The sequence below is a fragment of the Garra rufa genome, chromosome 22 (assembly GCF_049309525.1).
Source record: "Garra rufa chromosome 22, GarRuf1.0, whole genome shotgun sequence".
NCBI lineage: Eukaryota > Metazoa > Chordata > Actinopteri > Cypriniformes > Cyprinidae > Garra > Garra rufa.
The window spans coordinates 11,224,245-11,240,840 of NC_133382.1; the positions used below are offsets into that span (position 1 = coordinate 11,224,245).

The 16,596-nt window shown below is 36.2% G+C and overlaps 2 protein-coding genes across 2 annotated transcripts in view; one reads left to right on the top strand and one right to left on the bottom strand.

The window, feature by feature from the left end:
• The window catches only part of ppp1r9bb (protein phosphatase 1, regulatory subunit 9Bb), a 28,213-nt gene extending 18,894 nt beyond the window's left edge, over nucleotides 1–9,319 (top strand). Inside the window, exons 5-10 of the mRNA XM_073827690.1 lie at nucleotides 1,045–1,180; nucleotides 3,385–3,531; nucleotides 4,021–4,074; nucleotides 6,632–6,861; nucleotides 7,383–7,479; nucleotides 7,605–9,319. Coding sequence (XP_073683791.1) covers nucleotides 1,045–1,180; nucleotides 3,385–3,531; nucleotides 4,021–4,074; nucleotides 6,632–6,861; nucleotides 7,383–7,479; nucleotides 7,605–7,658 — 718 coding nt within the window. The 3' untranslated portion in view covers nucleotides 7,659–9,319. The remainder of the gene's footprint in view (nucleotides 1–1,044; nucleotides 1,181–3,384; nucleotides 3,532–4,020; nucleotides 4,075–6,631; nucleotides 6,862–7,382; nucleotides 7,480–7,604) is intronic.
• Nucleotides 9,320–9,939: 620 nt separating this feature from the next.
• On the bottom strand, nucleotides 9,940–15,280 carry prdm9 (PR domain containing 9). The gene is made up of 6 exons (XM_073827689.1): nucleotides 15,142–15,280; nucleotides 14,543–14,656; nucleotides 14,133–14,404; nucleotides 13,963–14,030; nucleotides 13,688–13,878; nucleotides 9,940–13,393 (listed from the first exon to the last, which is right to left on the bottom strand). Exons 1-6 carry the CDS (start codon nucleotides 15,155–15,157, stop codon nucleotides 11,484–11,486), a joined length of 2,571 nt encoding a protein of 856 aa, XP_073683790.1. The 5' UTR covers nucleotides 15,158–15,280; the 3' UTR covers nucleotides 9,940–11,483.
• Nucleotides 15,281–16,596: the final 1,316 nt, after the last annotated feature.

A 16,596-nucleotide genomic window follows, 5' to 3' on the forward strand; every position in this document is an offset into this window, starting at 1 on the left:
TTTGTATGAATTCATGGCAGGGTACAAACAGACATTACACTTGTGTAATATTTAACAACTGCCTGCAGCTGTAATGTGTGTAGTGTTTGTATGCTCTCTTTGTTCTACAAACACTGTAGGCAGTTCTACCTCAATAACATTTTGTGAAATTAACTTTCTGATACAATATTTTTCTTAATTTAAAACTTACTCAAATATAGGGTTTTAAAGTGTTTAAAGAATGATTTGGGTTCATTGACTTTATTTTTGGCATTATCTTTCTCTATGCTTGTCCTAGTTTATTCACCCAATGGGAATCATTGTGACAGTTGTAATTATGATGTGTTACAAAGACTGTATTTAGAAGAGAAGAATATTTCATTATGATAGATGAGTGTTAACCGGGGAGGCACGAACAAGGAGAGGGTTATATGCAACCAGACACTGGGTGGAGGAGACACACGCAGTGTAGGAGCAAAGAAAAGGGAGGAAATTGAGGATGGATAAATATAAAACAGGGGAGACAGACCAACAAAGAGGGATCTGTAAGAGCTTTTTCAAAAGTAAACAACAGTATAAATCTTGTACATTAATATAAATATTGTCTTCTCGTAATTTTAGACTGACCTTACAAAAAATGAGCATTCATATATAATTATTTATTGAGTCAAATCTTATGCGGTGCCTGACTGTAGTGACTTTTTTTTAATAAATATCCCTGATCATTTAGGTCTGATGTTAACCAGCTGAGAGACACATTTCAGTGCAGACTGTCTTATTGTAATGCAATAACTGTTAAATTATAGACCATTACTGATTCTGAAGAAGGCAAAGAAGGCATTTACACTGAAATCAAACAGCAAGAAGCAGCCCTTTTAATTCTAATGGTCTTATAAGTGGACTTCAGGAGAAATGTATGAAAATGTACTATGACCCCTTTCGTTTTAAAGTAAACGAAAGACAACTATTTATGGTTGTAGTCTAGCGAATACACAAGCACTAACAAGTAAAGAAAAAAAGATTTTAGATTACCACAAGGTATGTGATTAACACATCTGTTTCCAGGTTTATTATTGGCCGAGAGAAGCCCGGAGAGCAAAGTGAAGTGGCCCAGCTCATCCAGCAAACCCTTGAACAAGAACGCTGGCAACGGGAGATGATGGAACAACGATATGGCAACTACATGGGGGATGAGGAAGAGGTCTATAGTACTGTCCTACAATAGTTGTATTTTTATTTTTTTTAGTTAACATTCTTTATTCATGTAGTTGTGTGTGTATCTACTTAACCATATACTGAAGACAAATTTGTACTCAGAAGTGAGCAGTTGAGGTCAAATGTTTACATACACCTTGCAGAATCTGCAAAATGTTAATTATTTGACCAAAATAAAAGGGAACATAACAAATGCATGTTATTTTTTATGTATTACTGACCTAAATAAGATATTTTACATAAAAGACATTACATATAGTCCACAAGAGAAAATAATAGTTGAATTTATAAAAATGACCCTGTTCAAAAGTTTACATACGATTCTTAATACTTTGTTGTTACCTGAATGATCCACAGCTGTTTTTTGTTGCTGTTGTTTAGTGATAGTTTATGAGTCCCTTGTTTGTCCTGAACAGAACTGCCCACTGTTCTTAAGAAAAATCCTTCAGATCGCACAAATTCTTTAGTTTTCCAGCATTTTTGTGTATTTGAACCCTTTCCAACAATGACTGTATGATTTTGAGATCCATCTTTTAACACTGAGGGACTCATATGCAGTTATTATAGAAGGTTCAAATGCTCACTGATGCTCCAGAAGGAAAAATCATGCATTAAGAGCCAGGGGTGTAAACAAATGTTTCCCAGAAGACAAAATAAGTTACACTTTCCCTGACCTTCAAATTGAAAGTTTCCACCCCCGGCATTGTGTTTTCTTTCTGAAGCATTCGTGAGAATTTAAACCTTCTGTAATAGTTGCATATGAGTCCCTCAGTTGTCCTCAGTGTCAATAGGTGAATCTCAAAATGATACAGACATTGTTGGAAAGGGTTCAAATGAACAGGGACTCATGAACAACTATCACTAAAAAAAAAAAAACACACAGCTGTGTATCATTCAGGGAACAACACAGTATTAAGAATCAAGTGTATGTAAACTTTTGAACAGGGTCATTTTTATAAATTTGACTATTATTTTCTTGTGAAGACTACATGTAAATGCAATTTATGTGAAATATCTTATTCAGGTCAGTTCTAAATAACATGCATTTTCCATGATCCCTCAAAACCTTTGACCTCAACTGTAAATCATTTTTTTAATAAAATTACATGTAAATTAAATTATTTTATTTTTTTTAATTTGTAAACGAAAAGAGTTATAAAGAGTTAGGTTATAGTATTTATAACCAGTTGTATAATAAAACAATGAAAGTCTATGCAATGTCCACATTTAGATAAGTTAAGTAAGCATGCCATGGTGAAAAAAGTGATGCTAAGTATATCAAAAGTAAAACAGACAGTAAAAGAAGATTATCTGCTCTTATTGAATAGTTTCATTAATTTATATACAGTTTGTTTAGGTTGCTTATTCAAACACTTTTTAGGTTTTCTGTGATATGTTTAACTGTTAGCCACAGTTTTAAACATTATACATCAGAATAACGATATGTTTAACTGTTAGCCACAGTTTTAAACATTATACATCAGAATAACAATAACAATATAACATTTAGCAAAGTAATCATCTTATCATCATCTGCATAATGATAGAGTGTCATGACAAGAACCTAAGGGGGCTAAGGGGGGTTAGACTCAGTGGTGTTCATGGGTGTGGAATTCTGTGTGCAGTAAACAGCATTGAAGCATATCTAATGGTTTATAATCTAACATGGAGGACTGCAAAGTGCATCTGCATGCAATGATTTTGTAAAAAGTTTCCTCCATATTAATTTCACATAACAGACATTTTTGGTTATATATATCTGCCATGTTGTTCTAAAATTTGCATACACTCCAATTGTTCTTCCTAGAGGTCAAAATGATTATAATCAAAAGGCAAGACTGCTATACTTGGCATTGACAAGTTAACACAGTATCTCGTCTTTGAGTGACATTGTAATACATTTAAAGATTGGATTTAAACTAAAATCTATTCTGAGATCCTGCATTCTTTTTTTTTTTATTGCACTGCATCCTGTGTTTTTAAATGCAATGACATCTTATGTGTAAACAACCACTAACTATAAGTGTAAAACTTTAGCATAACACTTGCCATAACACCATATATGTACTGATTTTTAAAAGGGATATGTCAAAGTCTGTATTTTTCTCTATTAGGATGTTTTTAAAAAATATGTTTAAAACTTGCGACAAACTGCAGTTCCTTTATACTTCCTTTATACTTCCTTTATAGCCAGGTGATTATGGCACTGATGAAGAGGAAGAAGAGATGAGCCCTACGTACCCTAGTGCCATAGAGGTGTTTGACTTGGCCGAGAATGAGGACATGCTGTCACCAGTAGAAGTGGACCCTGAGAAGCTTGCCCACAAATATAAAGAAGTAGGACTAAAATGTTTAAAAACATCTCTGTTGATCCAATCTTTTAAAAATGCAAAAACAAACCCTGTTACTTTTGTTTTGTCTCTTGGTGAAGATGCAGAGATGGGACAGATGTGTATGGGTGTAATGGAGGTTCATTAAGCACTGTTTACATGGAACAAACTCCACCCACATAAATTATATCACTAGAATACCTAAAAAGTAGTAGTCCCACCCTAAAAAAAGCAGTTTACTAAAATAATAAACTAAAACATTAATAAAGATGCATTACATCCTTGATACATGTTAATGTCTTTCTTTTGGAAGACAAAAAAGACACCTGTGGCTGCAGTAGTTTTTTTGTACCATTTTATAACAAGCCACCCATTGAAAGTCATACAAATGTCTTTTCAAACATTTGTTTGTTGTTTTCCATTAAAATGCAAGTTTCATCATTGCAAAAGAGCAGATTTAGTTACATTCTTTAACCTGTTTACTACTTTGTCACAGTTGCAGATCAAACATGCTGTGACTCAGGCTGAAATCCAACAGCTCAAGAGGAAGGTATGATAACACTTTTCATGCTAACTGGTCATCAGAACTCTAAAAATATTAAAAATTAAAATTTTCTCAGCCTCAGGTGATCCAAGATGTAGAGTTTGTTTCATCACTGGAGCAGATTTAGAGAAATGTAGCATTACAGCACTTGCTCACCAGTGGATCCTCTGTAGTGAATAGGTGCTCTCAGCATGAGAGTCTAAACAAAAGCATTACAATAATCCACAAGTAATTTAAATGACTCATCTATTAATGGAAAATGCTGTGTTTTTAATGAACTACAGTCGTGGCCAAAAGCTTTGAGAATTACATAAATATTGGAAATTAGAAAAGTTGCTGCTTAAGTTTTTATAATAGCAATTTGTGTGGGGGGTTGCTTCTCATCCAAGGGAGTGGGCTCACTCACAATTTTGCCCAAAAACACAGCCATGAATAAAGAATGTAACCAAAACACCCTCCAACAGCAACTTCTTCCAACAATCCAACAACAGTTTGGTGAAGAACAATGCATTTTCCAGAATGATGGAGCACCGTGCCATAAGGCAAAAGTGATAACTAAGAGGCTCGGGGACCAAAACGTTGAAATTTTGGGTCCATAGCCTGGAAACTCCCCAGATCTTAATCCCATTGAGAACTTGTGGTCAATCCTCAAGAGGCGGGTGGACAAACAAAAACCCACTAATTCTGACAAACTCCAAGAAGTGATTATGAAAGAATGGGTTGCTATCAGTCAGGATTTGGCCCAGAAGTTGATTGAGAGCATGTCCAGTCGAATTGCAGAGGTCCTGAAAAAGAAGGGCCAACACTGCAAATACTGACTCTTTGCATAAATGTCATGTAATTGTCGATAAAAGCCTTTGAAACGTATGAAGTGCTTGTAATTATATTTCAGTACATCACAGAAACAACTGAAACAACGATCTAAAAGCAGTTGAGCAGCAAACTTTGTGAAAACTAATATTTGTGTCATTCTCAAAACTTTTGGCCACGACTGTAGACTATCATTATTGGGGTTCTATTATGCTCTATTACGAAGTCTTTATTTTGTTTTGGGGGTGCACTAGAACATGCTTTAATGTTTGCTGGTTCAAAAAACGCATTATTTTTCGCATAATTTACATTATTATAATAGCTTTTTCCCCAGCCTGGCAGAAATGGCTCGATTAGTTCTGGGTTTGATGAAGGCCCGCCTTCCGAAAAACTAAATATGCTGTGATTGGTTAGCAGTCCCACTGCGTTGCAATTGGCGAACAGCTTAGACGGCGTTTCAGTCCTGCCATGGCCCTTCCCAAAGCAGCAAGTTCTGTGTTCAACTGTTAGCGCAAGCTAGATTAAAGTGATTCTTACGTTTTAAATATGGATATTTTTCTTACAAAAACACATTGGTTTGCTACAGGAGGCTTTTATTTTATATAAATATTTTAACTGTTGTTTCAGACTAAAATTTGAGTCTTTTATCCATAATATTGCTTTCTCCAGTAAAAACCAGTTCTGAACAAATATGTTGGTGTATTTCGATGTCAGAGGACAACGGGAGATACTCTTTTTAATTAATGGAGAAAGCATTATTATAGATTATGGAACATTTTGGCCAGAAGCAATGGTTTTATGATGGATTTGTTTTTTACAAACACAAAGCTTTTCATTTCACAAGAGGTCAGCTAATGGACTGGAATTTTGTTGGTTAATTGTGGATTATTGTGATGCTTTTATGAGCTGATGGACTGGTTGGTGAGCAAGTAATGTAATGCTGAATCTCTTTAAATCTTTTCTGACGAAGAAACAAATGCATCTACATCTTGGATGACCTGAGGGTGAGTACATTTTTAGCAAATTTTCATTTTTGGGTGAACAATTCCTTTCAAATCTTCTCCATGCTATAGCCCTCAAATCTGATTTCACAAATTCAGAGCCACCAGGTTTGACAACATTTATACCATTTTTTTCTGATACAACACCTTGAGGCACCATGTTGGTAATGTTTTAATACAATTTAAGAGCTTGGTGAGAGGAAAGATTATATTTTTTTTACAGCTTACATTCTTCATTTTGGTAAAACTTATAAAGATTTACAATGCCATGAGGGTGAGTAAATAATGCCAGAATTATTATCCACCTTATTCTTTAATGCAGAAGTAAGTCTATGAGTGAAACTTATGCTTCATTAGCCACTATAGGGAACTAATGAGAAGAATAACAATGTGCAGTAAACGGTGAAACTGTTTGCACTACAAACCAGTATGTTCATATTTAAGATAATACATTAAAATAATATGGTAAGACACACCAATTTGCAAAATCAAGCAGCAAAACGTGCTGTTTTGTACAGCTAAAAATAGCTGGATGTGGATGAGACCGGAAGCCAGACCCATAAAATGTACACATGGTTGCGCCCACTCTTACGAGAAAAATAAGATGGATAGGCCTTTACATTTTTCAGAAGAATACATATGGAGGTTTTTTCTCAGACAAAGAATTCTGGTTTTTCACAGTTGTAAAGTTTTGATATATGCTGCTATATGTGTGAAAAAAAGTAATCACCTGTTTGCATTCATGTGTGAAGCTAAATCATGCAGACCAGGAGAAGCAGCGCTGGCGTGCTGAAAAGGCCCAGATGGAGCGTAACATGCAGGAAAACCGGGAGCGCATGGAGAAGCTGGAGGGATATTGGATGGAGGCGCAGAGTCTTTGCCAGGCTGTGGATGAGCACCTGAAAGAAACGCAGGCTCAGTACCAGGCTCTAGAACGCAAATACAGCAAGGCCAAACGCCTTATAAAAGAGTATCAGCAAAAGTGAGAGAAAACAAACACAGATACCTATCCACATTCTTACTGAAGGTCTATTTAGCTTTAACCCTGACTTATATTTTAAAGATGAATATGTCTATATACACACAAAAAATATTTCAAATTTATATAAACAGCATGATGTGACACTCACTGTGTTTTCATTCATCATAATTCATACAGAGTTGACACAAATCTATAATGACAAAAACTTAACATAAAGAATCAATATTTCAAGAATCAATTTTTTTTTATGAATGATTAATTCATATGTGACCAGCAATAACCGAAAATACATAGATTTTTCTTTTATGCCAAAAATCATTAGGATATTAAGTAAAGCTCATGTTCCATGAATATATTTTGTAAATGGCCTACCGCAAATATATCAAAACTTAATTTTTTATTAGTAATATGCATTGCTAAGAACTTCATTTGGACATATTTAAAGTCTATTTTCTCAGTAATTTGATAATTGATCATTTCAGAAATCTTTTAATGTCTTTTGCCTTCTGTTTTTCATACAGGGAGATTGAGTTACTGAAGAAGAAAACAGCTCAGCAGAAAACTGTAGAGGAGACTGAAGCTTCACATAAGGAGGAAACAGAGCAACTCCAAGACAAGGTACAGTGACGATTCCTGTAATATTTAGTAATGATCAAATCATTTTGCTTACCACTAATATATATCGATTTTAAAAACTATTGTACAGTTTATAATATAAAAATATGAAATATCTCTTTATACAGGTAATAGATCTTGAGTCACAGGTCGAGGAGTTGAAGTCACTGGATCCATCGTAAAAGTAAACAATTGTTAAATTATACCTATATCAGTGTAAATGTATTGGAGCTGGGGAAACAGAGAATCTGTACTTTTGTCCATTTTGTTATTGTCAGTAAGCCCGAAAGTTTCATTCCTCCATATCTTGATTTCAGGCTTTTTATGCTTTTAGAGATTTGTCTTATTTTCTTATACTCATTCTTAGTATTGTGATTAATTGTTTTACCCTGCAGTGTTTGCTCTCTAAAACCCTTCGTATTTTCCTTATATTTAACTCTAGATAATGATTCGGCAGTCATTGATAGTTTTGCCAAAGGTGTTCCTGTAATATTCTAATGTACACAGCAGTATCTTTTCTAAGTTATCGTAACAACATACATTTGGCAGAAAAGGAAGACCGATCTTTCATTAACAAAATACTACAGTGGGACATTTTTCCAGGTTTTGAAACTAATGAAACAGTGACCCTGATTCTACCAGAAGTGGTAAAAACAACATATTGTATTCGAAGACATCTGTTTCTGAAACTCCAGTAATGATTTGCCACTGCTGCTGTACCTTAAAAGTCTTGTTATTTCATTTTTATCCTAATGTCTTTCCAGGGACATTCCTTAGAAAGCACTGTTGTATATGCGATAAAACAGTAAGTATGATTTATCTGGATTCTTCGAAAGTATATATTAATTTAAAATGGGAAGCACATCATTCATGGTGGAATGAGAGGAACTTGAGGAAAATGGGAAAGACTCCAAATGATCTTTTAAAGAACCAGTTAAGGATGAAGTATTTCAGCTCTAATTTTTTGGTCATTAAAAAACAACACAAAACATACTTAGCTTAGCCTTACTATATAGCCAGATTTTTAAGGGGTTTATGTAAACACCTCTCTCCAGATGCCTCTCTTCTACCTATAGCAGTCCACACTTTACCTCTTGTGCAAGGTTTTGGTGACTTGAACCTTAAAAACCAACTGCTGCCTTTTATCTCAGTATTACTTCTGTTTATAGTCACTCTCCAGTGTTTATTTAGACCTTCCCCTTAAACCCTCATTACAGAGGCAAAAAAAGGTGTTTGCTACTTACGTTTCTTTTTTTTTTTTTAGTGGAATTGTTCTTTTGTTCAGCTATACCAGACACTGGTAATAATAATAATAATGTATGATTATGGGACTGGCCTCCACATGTGTATAGTTTTCTTTTTCTTTTTTGTTAATGAGTGTGGTTTACATTTAAATGCAGTTAAGAGATTGATCTGTATGGGCCACAATGGTTTAATGAAATTGGGGTGCGTTAAAAAAAAAAAGAGGACAAATCTTGATTCTACTGCCTGGAATGAATCTGCCTCATGTATTTTTCATTATGATTTAAGCTAATACAGCACACATTTCTTAGACTAGCTGTTGGAGGAATATGTCTTAGATACAATGGCAGTGAATTCCACATCTTATAGGAAGCAAGATTATTTGTTAACATAATCATGTGAAATGTATGAAGGAACCAAGAACTATAAATGATTGTGATTGTAGTATTTAGTATGTCATCATTAGTCTGTACACAGGACTAAATTAAATCGATGAGGCATGTGAACAACTTTTTTTCAGTGCAAGGCTTGTATGGAAAACACACTCATGTGATTTGTTAATGTGCTTTTATGAAATAAACAGTCAACTGTGGATTTGTAACCAAGGTTGCTTTGTTTTCTTCAGGTGGTACATGCTTTTTGCAATCAAATCTGTCAAAAGACCAACTACAATGCCCATATAAAATCTGAGACTGCTCTGCAGCTCTAAAATGACCCAAACTTGGGACATTCACATTACCTAACACTAGAGGGAGTGAGCTGATACATACATAGCTTTCACTCACTTACAATAAGAAGCTTTACCCCCGGTTTCACAGACAAGGCCTAAGCCTAGTCCTAGACTAAAATGTAAGTCTGAGCTGTTTCAACTGAAAGAAACTTGCACTGACTGATCTAAAAATATATTAGTGCCTTTGTTTTGTCTTAAGATGCATACCAGTAATGTTTTTTTCTAAGCATGTTTATAAAAATTACTTAATTGTCCTAATTGAACTATGAGTTAATCCTGGCTTAGTTTAAGCCCTGTCTGTGAAACCAGGCCTTAAAGTTTAAACAGTGAAGTGACTAATTTAAATTATTATTTACAAAAATGTCAGACCATTCTTAAAAAACCAAAGATCAGATACCAGAGAATTTTTTGTCTTCTTCAGCCTAAGCAAAGCATTCTTCTTTGGTCAGTTTTACAGTAAAATCTTGAGTTTTAAACAAAGTAAACACCAAGCCATTAAACATAGCTTTTAATCTGACAGCCTCTGTGGTACAAATCGAAAAAAGAATACAGACTAAATTCATATTTGTAATACATACTCTGCATCAGAGAATTCTTTGTTAGTCAAACATTTTGCCAATGTGCTGAAGGAGAAATAAGAAAGCTTGTTCAATTAATTATTTTATTTTAATAAATGTATTTGAAGGTTAAATTGTTTCCAAGAAGATGGGAAATTTGCATAGCACCAATGTGCATGTCAACAACACATGAGAATCTTCTAGCTCTCTGAAATGGTCGCTAATCTCTGAGATCCAAGAGTTTTTAGGGAGATTTTGCAGCAATGACACAGATGGTTTCATGTATAAATCTTAACACTCACAATTCAGCACTTCAGTGAAGACTTCAGAGTTAGTAAACACCGCATTCATGTGATTTTGCATGAAAAAAAAATTGAAGTGATCTTTATGGCATCTTTTAAAGTAAATTAGCAGTCCTACATTTTGGAATGTTCTATGAACAGTAAATTGACTAAAAGCACAGTCGGCCACTGGAAGGTAAAATTAATGTACTAGGTATTGCCCTTGCAATACTATATGACCACAATTAAAATATCTGTAATAAAAATGAGTATAACGTAAAAATTATATAACTTCTAATATAAAGATAGAGGAGGGATCTCAACTTGTAGTAGGGTTGTAGTAGCGAAGCGGTATTTTCTACCTGGTTTGCACACATTATGACAAAGATTTAAATCAGACAGTAAACACATAGCATTTATACAGTATACATGGCAAAGAGACATGACAGCAACCATGGTCACAGCATGTAAATGAGCATCAAAATCTTTTAGGAGGCCCATTTGTAACAAGAAAATTAAAATAAAAGAGTATTAGTGGCAAACCAGACTAATGAAAATGGTTTCAGATTGCATGTTTTGCAACATCATAATCACAGTAAATCATAGTTAAAATGAGAAGTTACCTGATACCTACTATTTAAAGGGAGATAATCTACACTAAATTGAACTAAGATCAGATGTATGCCAACTAAAAAGAAAAAAAATTACACAACAGATGATTTTATGCATTTTCTGTTGCACAGGACATGACATCTTATCAAAATACTTTTAGATTTATGCATCTATGCAAACTCAAAGAGTTTTCATTCTAAAAACCCTCATTTTCCCATCTTTGAAGTATCTTGACCAAAAAAACATCTTGCAACATACATTTACAAAATTATTTTACTATGATCATAGGAACATACTGTGGAACAATTACACATTTTGTCATTAATAAAATATATATTTGACTTTTGCTAACTTTTTTCAATAAATTGATTACAACCAGCCTAATGGCTGTGTCTTTGGGGTCCAATTACACCAAGCGATATTGTGCCCCATCATGTTATACTCAAAAACGCCTTGAACAGGATCTTCTCAATGGCTAGATAATTTTGTCTTACAGGAACTTAAAGATAAACTAAAGGTCACCTTGAAACGGGAACAACAAACTTTTCATAAGACATCCATAAATTCATCAGTGTCTTTACTACTTCAGGAGTGCATTTTCTGATGATGCCGGGTGAGATGGTATCTACGAGTAAAGCTTTTTCCACACTGTGTGCAGGGGAAAAGTTTGGTGCCATTATGAAGCTGTTGGTGAGCTTTGAGACTTTGTGGCCGACTAAAGCTTTTTCCACAATCAGGACACTGGCATGGTCGAACGCCTGAATGCTTCTGCTCATGCCTCCTCAAATCTCCCGACTGCCTGAAGCTTTCGCCACACTGTGAACACAGGAAAGGTTTTTCACCCGTGTGTGTGCGGAGGTGCACGTTCAGTTGACCGGAGTGGACAAAACTCTTTCCGCACTGCTGACATGTGTAAGGCTTTTCTCCTGTGTGGATGCGCTGGTGTTGCTTGAGGCTATTGAACCAACTGAATGCCTTTCCGCAATCTGGGCACAGATACACCTTCTCCCCCTGCTTGAAGCAGCTGTGGTTCTTGAAGCCCTTGATTGTGCTAAAGCTCTTGCAGCACTGGCTGCAGCTGTGAGGCTTTTCAACCGACAAAACACCCCCTTCTTGGAAGCTCAGATATTTAACGCTCATTTCTGGATGGTGGCGACGGATGTGCTTGTAAAGATAGCGCTCATCGGTGAAGGAGAAGGGGCAGTATGTGCAGGGAAAGATGCTGGCATCAACAAGGGCTGAGCTCTGGCGGTGGGCTTTGCGGCGTGAGTGGCTCTGCTGGTGGCGCTTCAAGCCAGAAGACTGGGTAAAGGACTTGAGGCACAGCGTGCAGCAGTAGGGCTTCTCCTTGGAGTGGATGGTGCGCTCATGGCGGCGAAGGTTACACAATCGGTTAAAGTAAAGGTTGCAGTGGGAGCAACAGTAATTTCCGTCTCCCTGCTGAATGCACTCATGGGCTTTGACCAGATCAAAATTACTGAAAACTCTCAGGCATTCACCACAGACATGCTGAGAATCTGCTGCTTCCTGTGTTCCCTCTAATTTATTATTATTATCTTGCCCTGCACATTGGTGAGCTTGTAGTGTCTCCAAATCAGAGAACCTTTGTTCACACTCTGTGCAGATAAACAAAGTATTCTGCACTTCTGCATCCTGAGCTGCATGCTTGTTTTTAGGTGGTCGCCCTCTTGGTCGGCCAGCAGGCACTTTTTTAGGGTGACTCCTGCCTCTCAAAGTGTTCTTCACAGGTCTTCTCACTCGAGTAGGAGGTTCATAGTTGGGATCATGCTTGTCAGAATTCGTCCCCGTATCTCCCTCAGTCCCTGCTGTGAGCAAGCCGCTCTCAACTAACCTGAGGTACTCTCCATGGTGATGGCGTTTCAGATGTTGATTTAAGTTGGATTTGGCCACAAAAGAGAAGGAGCACTTTGTGCAAGGGTATATATCAGAAGGTCTGTCAGCATCTTTCTCTCCCTTTTCCTCCCCCTGGTGGGTTTGTTGGTGTCTTTTCAGCCCCGTTGCTTGACTAAAGCACTTCTTACAACGGCTGCAGCAATAAGGCTTCTCTTTGGAGTGAATAGTGCGCTGATGTCTCTTCAGATGACAAGATCTCAAAAAGTTACGGCCACACTCACCACATTGATTCATTTCACCCGAGACCTCAGTTACACAGTTTGCCTGGTCACTCAAACCATTACTGCATGTATCAGACAAATCAGCACAGTCTGACTTTTCTGACTGATGGACGGGTTCTCCATTTAGGGTTGAAATTTGACCCTGACAGCTTTCTATCACTGGCTGAGTTGGAGGAGCTGTATCAGATGCCAGAATGCACTGGTCTATGTCTACAGGCTCAAGCGGCTGTGTCTGCATGAAGTGTGCATACTCATCGGGGTGTGAGCGCTTCACATGAACACGCAGATAAAAAATGGTTGGGAGGGAGTAATGGCAATAAGGACATAGACAGTCCTGAGTTGCCTGTACTTCAATTGGACCTGAAAAAGAAATTAAATTACTGGACAGCCACTAGGCATGACAGATATTAACTGAAACTGCATAGCATTCTCTGCATTTAACTATCCTTTCAAAGTAATACTGAAGTCCTTCTAACTTTTAGCTATATAACTGAAATGTTTATGGCACAATCACAAAGGTTAACTTCAAATATGGTTTATACATGAATCATCAAGCAATGCTCCCTAAAGCATTGAAACTAAAGAAGCAAACTTCTATTTAATAATATGAAACAAAGATGCCACAAAGGAGATAAATATCCAAGATGTAGTTACCTAGAGAATTGCATTTCTTATCCCAGATCTTATCCCAGGTGATGCCAAGTCCTTGAGCATATTCTTCAGCATACCAAACTCTAAATTCTTCCCCTGGGCTAATAGGGCGACAACAACGGAACAGAATACGTCCATTTTGCTGGAATGCAACAAGATTCTGCTCCGTCTCGTTTCTTGAGCACACCACAAACCTAACAAGACACAAGATTGAAAAAAAAAAACATCAAATAAATGTAAAAATATGACGCACAACAGAAGTGAATAGAAGGGCTTACTTCATCCAGTTAGAGTGAGTGTCCCTCTCTGCATCTACGTAAGTATACTGATTATTGCCTCTGCAAATCTATAGAGAGAAAATAACATCAATATTTTTTAACCAAAAGCTCATACTGAAATTACAATTATAACTCTTAAGAAATAACAAAACAGTAAGGTTGACACTCACTACCCAAGAGAAGGCACTATCTAATGCCTTTTCCTCAGAGGTCACCTCTCCATCAAAAGGTCCAAAATGCATTCCCAGTGGCACAGTCTGGCCTTGGTTGAAAACCCCAAGTCCTGCACTAGAGATGCTTGAACGACCTATAACCAAACCTTGTGGCAATGTCAGCAGAGCTCTCTGAGGAATGCCCACAGCTGTTGGTGAGTCACAAGTGAATAATGGTGGACCATGAACCTCACACTGGTCAATGAAATGCTGATGACACATCTCACAATCTGCCAAAAATAGCAAAGAGTAAGACAAGGAGATGGTATTGCAGACACAGAAAGTGTAAAAAGTACACATGAAATTGAGAAAGGAAATGCATTGAAATTTCATTTGCATATTTAAGTTTGAATGTGTTAATTACTTACAGAAATGTTGGTCATTAAATATGCTATCATCCTGCTCCTCCATCATCACAACAGAAGAACAATTAGTAACAGAGCCTTGTATTTCTAAATTCTGTTCATCGCTTGGTGGCAAATCTGTCAGGAACAGTTGACAAAAGAGTAGAATCACAGGTTACAATTTTTTTATTAACATGCTAAATTGCCACCTTTACGCAAAAATGGCGTCAAAGTTATGGTGTTCCATATTTTGTTAGATCTACACCTCACTTAGCAAAGAGAAAAGAAAACAACTACATTAAGACGGCAAGCTTCGATAAAACAGCAAAATAACTACATTACTGCATTACTGGTCTTGGCAATATTTGAACAATTTATTTTGTAAGTAAAATTTGCTTGCGTGACACATTTTGGTGACCTTGTTTTAAATGTTTAAACAACAGTTAATACTGGCATAAATTCACGAAAGGCATTAATAATTTATAGTTCAAAATAGACATGTAAAACCGTGCAGACAAATTAACAAGAGAGATACATTTTAGGTGTATATGTCGCTAAAGCTAGCATGGTATGTCTGCAAATAGTTGGCTAACTAGTTCGCTTTAGCATACGACGATACCCACCCGGACTGCCCGACATTGTCTCACCAAATGCAGTCCCACCTTTTGGTTCCTAACACTGTACACACATTCGGACACTAGGGTTATACAGTCATGTTGAACATTCAAGCTAACTAGCTGGATAGCGAACAAGACCCCAACTCAGCGCTTCCCGAAACAGGAAGTTGTAATACGTCGGCGTCTATGACGCCATCATTAACCTTGTTTTCCTTCCGCGACGGTGCGTGTGCACTGCGCCGTTTAAAAGTATTAACCTGTCTTTGTGGTCTTTTAAGAAGACATGGGGAATTATTTGATGTGATTTCGGTGTCTGCAAATAAGCTATAAAGACTTAGAATTAGCTTTGTGTAAGGAATCTTTTGTAAAATAATGCCCCTTTATTGTATTTTTTTTACTTTATTTATTTATTATTCTGTTTCACTTTTCTTGTTAAATAAATAAATACATTTACTATCATTAAATGTAAATGCTCATAACAAACAAAATGTCAAAGACCAGGGGCCCGTTTCAATAAGGAGGTTCAACCAACTCTGAGTTTAAACTTGAACTGTGAGTTGAGTTACCCTGAGATGGGAAACTCAAGAGTTTTCGGTTTCAGAACAGCTGAACTGAGTTAGTTCAGTCCACTCTGAGTAGGTTGACTCTGGGTTTAGCACATGAACCCCGACTATGAAAAGCCCTGATCAATGGAGCTCCGAAATTATGATTCACCATGGCAACAGCTCCCCCCAAAAAGACGTCTGCATGCTTCAAGTCAATGCTTAACTTTTTTTCTTAATCACTGTTATAATATCACAGAAAAAAACTGCAGAATGGTAGGTTATTGAACTAATATTAATTTTCATGGTATCCTACAGGCAAAGGAAAAAAAAGAAAAGAAAAAAAAAACAGAAATAAAACAGCTATAAAAACACAATCAATCAGGTAATAGTCCAATGCTCTTTTCACATAATTAAATACTCTCTAATCTAAATGGTTGCATTTCTCAATTAGAGTAATGAAATTAACATTTGACTTCATTCAGCCAACAGCAAGAAGGCTTGCAAAATAATACAGATGAAATGAAGATGGCCACAATACCAAGTATTAGAAGAATATTAAAATCCAACATGAAAAAGGATAATGTTTCTCATAAAGAGCGTTAGAGTAAGGCACACTTTTTTTTACCACTCTACATAGAGTGGCTGCACAAATGTGCTCTACATCCCTGCTGTTAAATAGAAAACTACCATTTAAAAATGCTACTGCTCAAATAAATACATGCAGCATGCACTTGGATATTGCAAAAAAAAAAAAGAAAAAATCGGAAAAAAAAAATCTACATAATCCTGTATATATTAATAAAATAATCCTATGTATAAAAGGTCATGCCGTTATTGTGTCTGCATGATGAAAATATGTGTAATGAATGAATGCACCTGCACTGCAAAAATGCTGTTTACGATCAAAATAGCTAAA

Bases quoted from the DNA above. Each gene is read 5' to 3' on its own strand.
- prdm9 (XM_073827689.1), bottom strand. The intron at 13,879-13,962 runs GTAAGCCCTTCT...GTGTCTTGTTAG, and splicing joins ACTCACTCTAACTGGATGAA to GTTTGTGGTGTGCTCAAGAA. The intron at 13,394-13,687 runs GTAACTACATCT...TTTCTTTTTCAG, and splicing joins TAAGAAATGCAATTCTCTAG to GTCCAATTGAAGTACAGGCA.